The 7,500-nt window shown below is 36.2% G+C and overlaps 2 protein-coding genes across 2 annotated transcripts in view; one reads left to right on the top strand and one right to left on the bottom strand.

Annotated features, from left to right (window-relative positions):
• The window catches only part of LOC136826668 (coiled-coil domain-containing protein 39-like), a 139,394-nt gene extending 139,000 nt beyond the window's left edge, over positions 1 to 394 (bottom strand). The window contains exon 1 of the mRNA XM_067084024.1: positions 167 to 394. The gene's annotated coding sequence lies outside the window, so the exon portion shown is untranslated. The remainder of the gene's footprint in view (positions 1 to 166) is intronic.
• Positions 395 to 3,295: 2,901 nt separating this feature from the next.
• LOC136826892 (uncharacterized) lies at positions 3,296 to 4,791 on the top strand (the record flags this gene model as incomplete). Its single annotated transcript, XM_067084425.1, has 3 exons — positions 3,296 to 3,534; positions 3,892 to 3,904; positions 4,222 to 4,791. Coding segments are annotated over 3 exons (435 nt in total), but the record flags the coding sequence as incomplete, so codon positions are not given.
• Between the last annotated feature and the right edge of the window lie 2,709 nt (positions 4,792 to 7,500).

The following is a 7,500-nucleotide window of genomic DNA, read 5'->3' as shown; positions in this document are numbered from 1 at the left end:
TTTGACCATTCGAATTATCCTAACGATTTTAAAAGCCTACGCAGTTTCTGCTTAATATCAATTCCACAAAACGTTTTAAATTATTGTAAAACGTCCTATACCTGTTGTTAAAGGCTACCAAACTAATATACAGGTCATATGTATGAAGAATGCAAAGTTGCTTTACCTTGAACTCAGAAGCTTTCTTCGATATGCACTTGAGGAAGAAAGGCCCAGTCTTCCTAGAGACGCTAACTCAGACAATCTTCCTTGTTTATTTAACCGTAACGACAATCTTCTTGTTTATGTAACCGTAACGGCAATCTTCCTTGTTTACGTAACAGTAACGGCAATCTTCCTTGTTTATGTAACCGTAACGGCAGTCTTCCTTTGTTTATGTAACCGTAAGGGCAATCTTCCTTGTTTACAACCTTCCTTGTTTATACCCGTAACCAATAAAACGCAATCTTTTTCCTTTTTCATGTAACCGTAAGGGCAATCTTCCTTGTTTACGTAACCGTAACGAAGACTTTGATACGCCGATCCGATACCTCTGACCCGGAAGGAACCAGCAATTTCAAAGTTTACGTTGATTTATATTTTCACTTTCCAATCGTTTCACGGATTATTTCAAGTTCAAAACGATCGCAGCTTCGTTTACCTTCTAAGTTCACTTTCTTTACTTACCTTTTAAGCCAAATCATAAATTTCTGTTACTTTTCCTCTTTCTGTCCCCTTCTACCTTTCTGATTTTTTCCCAAGACTTTTCTGTTTAGGATGTTAAAAAATGATCTTTTATTGATGGATTCGTTTGTTGCAGAACCTCTGTTGACGAATGGAGGCAAGGAAAAAGAGCAACCAAAGGACCGAACAGCAAACTATAAATTACTGTGTTCTTTACCTAGGTTGGTTCAGTTTAAAAACTCGTTCTATTCTCTTCACCTTGTTTTCAATATTCACTTCACACGAATACTAAAATGCCGTTCTGGTTCAAGAAGAAAGTCTTTGGTTATTGTTTCCGTTGATTTGTTATTGTCATTTAGTAAAGTCTTTGTTTTCTGTTTACGTTTTGCATCAAAACGAAAAACGTTTTCTGGTGTCAAAGCAATTTTTGTTTTCATATTGTATATTGTATCCCTGGATATAGATTTATTTTTTTTAATGATCAAATTGCCACTAATTGATATCACATCATCTAACGAAACCGTTTCAGCAACAAAGTATGTATTTTTCTTAACTTATAATAAATTATCTGGATAAATTTATGTTTGATTATTTATGTTTCAGTCGTTTTTTCCCATTTGCGTATAGAAACAGGTTTCCCCCAAGTTCCTGTAGTATGTTAATGTTTTCACCTTCACACGTTCTGAGTTTGTCCTCTTTCAATGCCATGTAGGCTAAATTCAAACTTGAGTTATGAATCTCTACTTTATTAAATGAAAATGATAATATTGTTGATTTTTTATGTTTATGAAGTGCTTCATATTTATAAGTAATGTCTTTAATGTTTTTCTTCAAGTAAATTTTTTTGTTTATCAAATATTTCCCCTTGATTTTGAATAGTTATGTAACCACTTTTTTCATTTTTATAATCTTATGGGATTATGTTATTTGTACCTTTATTTTAGTTTTTCTTGTTAATAATTTTTTTTGGCCATTTTACAGGAACAGAGATTACTGTTTACTTTGTATTTTTGCATTATGTTACAAATTTGTTTATGTATACTTTTGTCAATAAAATTTTCCCTCTTTACGTTTATGTAGTATTTTCCCCCTTTTACGTTTCTGTGTATTTTCCCCCTTTTACGTTTCTGTAGTAATTTCCCCCTTTTACGTTTCTGTAGTATTTCCCCCTTTTACGTTTCTGTAGCATTTTCCCCTTTTACGTCTCTGTAGTATCCCCCTTTTATGTTTCTGTAGTACTTTTCCCCTTTTACATTTCTGTAGTATTTTCCCCTTTTATGTGTCTGTAGTATTTTTCCCCTTTTACGTTTCTGTAGTATTTTCCCCTTTTACATTTCTGTAATATTTTCCTCTTTCACGTTTCTGTAGTATTTTTCCCCATTTTACATCTCTGTAGTATTTCCCCCCTTTTACATTTCTGTAGTATTTTTCCCCATTTTACCTCTGTAGTATTTCCCCCTTTTACGTTTCTGTAGTATTTCCCCTTTTACATTTTTGTAGTATTTCCCCATTTACATTTCTGTAGCATTTTCCCCTTTTTACATTTCTGTAGTATCCCCCTTTTACGTTTCTGTAGTATTTTCCCCATTTTACGTTTCTGTAATATTTTCCTCTTCTACATTTCTGTAGTATTTTTTCCAATTTTACGTTTCTGTAGTATATTCCCCCTTTTACATTTCTGCAGTACTTCCTCGTTTACATTTCTCTAGTATTTTCCCCCTTTTTCATTTCTGTATTATTTTCCCCTTTTACGTTTCTGTAGTATTTTCCCCTTTTACATTTCTGTAGTATTTTCCAATTTTACATTTCTGTAGTATTTTTCCCCTTTTACGTTTCTGTAGCATTTTCCCCCTTTATGTTTCTGTAGCATTTCCCCCTTTTACATTTCTGTAGTATTTTCCCCTTTTACGTTTCTGTAGTATTTTTTCCCATTTTACGTTTCTGTAGTATATTCCCCCTTTTACATTTCTGCAGCACTTCCCCGTTTACATTTCTGTAGTATTTCCCCCTTTTTTCGTTTCTGTAGTATTTTCCCCTTTTATGTTTCTGTAGTATTTTCCCCTTTTACGTTTCTGTAGTATTTTCCCCTTTTTACGTTTATGTAGTATTTCCCCCTTTTACATTTCTGTAGTATTTTCCCCCTTTTAAGTTTCTGTAGTATTTTCGCGCCTTTTACATTTCTGCAGTAGTTCCCCCTTTGTGTTTCTGTAGTATTTTCCCCTTTTACTTTTCTGTAGTATTTTCGCCCCTTTTATCTTTCTGTAGTATTTTCGTCCCTTTTATCTTTCTGTAGTATTTTCCCCTTTTATGTTTCCGTAGTATTTTCCCCCTTTTATGTTTCTATAGTATTTTTCCCTTTTACGTTTCTGTCGTATTTTCCCCTTTTACGTTTTTGTAGTATATTCCCTTTTTTATGTTTCTGTAGTATTTTCCCCCTTTTTATGTTTCTGTAGTATTTTCCCTTTTACGTTTCTGTAGTATTTTCCCCCTTTTACGTTTCTGTAGTACTTTCCCTTTTTTACATTTCTGTAGTATTTTCCCCCTTTTACTTTTCTGTAGCATTTCCCCCTTTATGTTTCTGTAGTATTTTCCCCCTTTTTCGTTTCTGTAGTATTTTCCATTTTTACATTTCTGTAGTATTTTCCCATTTTACGTTTCTGTAGCATTTTCCCCTTTTACGTTTCTGTATTTCCCCCTTTTACATTTCTGTAGTATTTTCCTTCTTTTAAGTTTCTGCAGCACTTCACCCCTTTGCGTTTCTGTAGTATTTTCCCTCCTTTACTTTTCTGTCGTGTTTTCCCACCTTTTTTTACATTTCTGTAGTATTTTCCCACTTTTATGTTTCTGCAGTACTTCCCCCTTTACGTTTCTGTAGTATTTTCCCCCTTTTACATTTCTGTAGTGCTTTCCCACCTTTTACGTTTCTGTAGTATTTTCCCCCTTTTACGCTTCTGTAGTATTTTCTTCTTTTACGTTTCTGTAGCATTTTCCCCCTTTTAAGTTTCTATAGTATTTTCCTCTTTTACATTTCTGTAGTATTTTCGTTTCTGTAGTATTTTCCCCCTTTTACGTTTCTTCGGTATTTTCCCCTCTCTTTTTACGTTTCTGTAGTATTTCCCCCTTTTACGTTCTGTAGTATTTTTCCCCTTTTACGTCTCTGTAGTATCTCACCCTTATACGTTTCTGTAGTATTTTTCCCCTTTTATGTTTCTGTAATGTATTTTCCAGCTTTTATGTTTCTGTAGTATTTTCCCCATTTTATGTCTGTAGTATTTCCCCCTTTTACGTTTCTGTAGTATTTTTCACCTTTTACATTTCTGCAGTACTTCCCCCTTTACGTCTCTGTAGTATTTTCCCCCTTTTATGTTTCTGTAGTATTTTTCCCCCTTTTGTGTTTCTGCAGTACTTCCCCTTTATGTTTCTGTAGTATTTTCCCCTTTTAAATTTCTGTAGTATTTCCACCTTTTACTTTTCTGCAGTATTTTCCCCCTTTTACGTTTCTGTAGTATTTCCCCCTTTTGCGTTTCTGTAGTATTTTACCCTTTTACATTTCTGTAGTACTCTCCCTTTTTATGTTTCTGTAGTATTTTCCTTTTTACGTTTCTATGGTATTTTCCCCCCTTTTACATTTCTGCAGTACTTCCCCTTTACGTTTCTGTAGTATTTCCCCTTTTACATTTCTGTAGTATTTTCCCCCTTTTACGTTTATGTAGCATTTTCTCCCCTTTTACAATTCTGTAGTATTTTTTGTTTCCCCTTTTACGTTTCTATAGTATTTTTCCCCCTTTTACGTTTCTATAGTATTTTTCCCCTTTTACGTTTCTGTAGTATTTTTTCCCCTTCACTTTCCTGTAGCACTTTTGTTTGCCTTTAAAGTTTCTATAATATTTTTGCTTGCCTTTTTATAATAGATAATGTTCTTTTATTAGCATCTAGAAGTCATCTAGAATACCTTTCAATATACAACAATTCTGGTCATTTTCATTTCGCATATATTTTCCGCAAAAAAAAAAATAATTCTATACAGACACAAGCGTTTTCTGGCTGTGAAAAAAGCCTGGGCCGTGAGACTTCAAAGGATTATGAAATCGTATGAAAAAAACTCAACATGCAAGAAACTTTAAAAAAAAATAAGACCAGCGAATGGTTATACTGGCGTGTTCCTCATTGAAATACTGACATGAAATTTTTCATCATATCTCAAGGAATGAGATGTCGGACGTTAGTTATAAAAAAAGGGAAAATTTTTCCCCAGCAACAGAGAGAGAGAGAGAGAGAGAGAGAGAGAGAGAGAGAGAGAGAGAGAGTCATTAAGCAATACTTGATTTCTGCAACTGCTTTCTTGAGAGAGAGAGAGAGAGAGAGAGAGAGAGAGAGAGAGAGAGAGAGAGAGAGAGAGAGAGGTCCTGTCTTGTACTTATTGAAATGAGAATCATTTGTACGTTGTTACACTTAGAAAGTATTATAGCACCATTACTACGTGATTATAACATCATAAAGTGAGTTGATCTAATTCTCAAAAGGAATGGGTTTAGCAACAAATACTTAGAAAATTTAAATTAAAAATTATGCATAATGCTGTCATAAATTTTACCTTAAGAAAAAAGTTATGAACCGCTATGTACTCTCCAAGAACCATGAATCCATGCTGGTACAAGGACCATGAATCCATGCTGGTACAAGGACCATGAATCCATGCTGGTACAAGGACCATGAATCCATGCTGGTACAAGAACCATGAATCCATGTTGGTACAAGGACCATGAAACCATGCTGGTACAAGACCCATGAATCCATGCTGGTACAAGGACCATGAATCCATGTTGGTACAAGGACCATGAAACCATGCTGGTACAAGACCCATGAATCCATGCTGGTACAAGGACCATGAATCCAAGCTGGTACAAGAACCATGAATCCATGCTGGTACAAGGACCATGAATCCATGCTGGTACAAGGACCATGAATCCATGCTGGTGAATGAATCCATGCTGGTACAAGGACCATGAATCCATGCTGGTACAAGGACCATGAATCCATGCTGGTACAAGGACCATGAATCCATGTTGGTACAAGAACCATGAATCCATGCTGGTACAAGGACCATAATTCTATGCTGGTACAAGGACCATGAATCCATGCTGGTACAAGGACCACGAATCCATGCTGGTACAAGAACCACGAATCCATGCTGGTACAAGGACCACGATTCTATGCTGGTACAAGGACCATGATTCTATGCTGGTACAAAGACCATGAATCCATGCTGGTACGAAGACCATGAATCCATGATGGTACAAGGACCACGAATCCATGTTGGTACAAGGACCACGAACCCATGCTGAACCATGAATCCATGCAAGGACCACGAATCCATGCTGGTACAAGGACCAAGAATCCATGTTGGTACAAAACCATGAATCCATTCTGGTACAAGGACCATGAATCCATGCTGGTACAAAGACCACAACCCATGCTGGTACAAGGACCACGAATCCAAGCTGGTACAAGAACCACGACCATGAATCCATGCTGGTACAAAGACCATGAATCCATGCTGGTACAAAGACCATGAATCCATGCTGGTACAATGACCATGAATCCATGCTGGTACAAAGACCATGAATCCATGATGGTACAAGGGCCACGAATCCATGTTGGTACAAGGACCACGAACCCATGCTGGTACAAGGACCACGAATCCATGCTGGTACAAGGACCTCGAATCCATGTTGGTACAAAACCATGAATCCATTCTGGTACAAGGACCATGAATCCATGCTGGTACAAAGACCACAACCCATGCTGGTACAAAGACCATGAATCCATGCTGGTACAAAGACCATGAATCCATGCTGGTACAAAGACCATGAATCCATGCTGGTACAAAGACCATGAATCCATGCTGGTACAAAGACCATGAATCCATGCTGGTACAAAGACCATGAATCCATGCTGGTACAAAGACCATGAATCCATGCTGGTACAAAGACCATGAATCCATGCAGGTACAAAGACCATGAATCCATGCTGGTACAAAGACCATGAATCAAAGCTGGAAAGGACCATAAATCCAACCTGGTACAAGGACCATGAATCCATCCTGGTACAAAGACCATGAATCCATGCTGGTACAAAGACCATGAATCCACGATGGTACAAAGACCATGAATCCATGCTGGAAAGGACCACAAATCCATCCTGGTACCGAGGACCGTGAATCCATCCTGGTAAAAGGACATGAATCCATGCTGGTACAAGGCCAATGTAACCCAAAAACAGAAACAATAACTATAGTGCATATCATCATATGTTTTGTGGAAAGTAAAAAACATATTTTAACGAAACTAGAGCCAGCATACCTCTAATAAGAGGTGCATATGTTGTGTGTGTACACGCATATGTATGTTTATACGAGTGAAATTGGCATATTTTTGCTTTAAGTTTTCCTTCTGACTAAGCATAATGACAACAAAAATAAAAATGATAAAGAATGAAAAAAGAATGAAGGCTAGTCATCATCAAATTGATTTTTTATTTTTGGGTCGAATTTCCACAACCTTGATGTCACCTGTAATGACTGTGAAAACATTATTACACTAGAAATGATTTACTGAAAAATCTTGATGTTTCCTATAATGACTCCGGGGAATTATTTAACTAAAAATGATCTATTGAAAAATCTGGATGTTACCGGTAGTGATTCCGGGGAATTATTTAACTAAAAATGATTTATTGAAAAATCTGGAGGTTTATTTAGAGCTTAATGACTAGAAAGTTCCCCCTTTTAACATTCGCATTGAGAAAGATTTCACCGCATCTTTCATTTAGCCAAGG

Source organism: Macrobrachium rosenbergii, chromosome 41, assembly GCF_040412425.1.
Source record: "Macrobrachium rosenbergii isolate ZJJX-2024 chromosome 41, ASM4041242v1, whole genome shotgun sequence".
In the NCBI taxonomy this organism is placed as follows: domain Eukaryota; kingdom Metazoa; phylum Arthropoda; class Malacostraca; order Decapoda; family Palaemonidae; genus Macrobrachium; species Macrobrachium rosenbergii.
The sequence above is the reverse complement of the archived record's forward strand: the minus strand, read 5'-3'. Positions and strand labels throughout refer to the sequence as shown.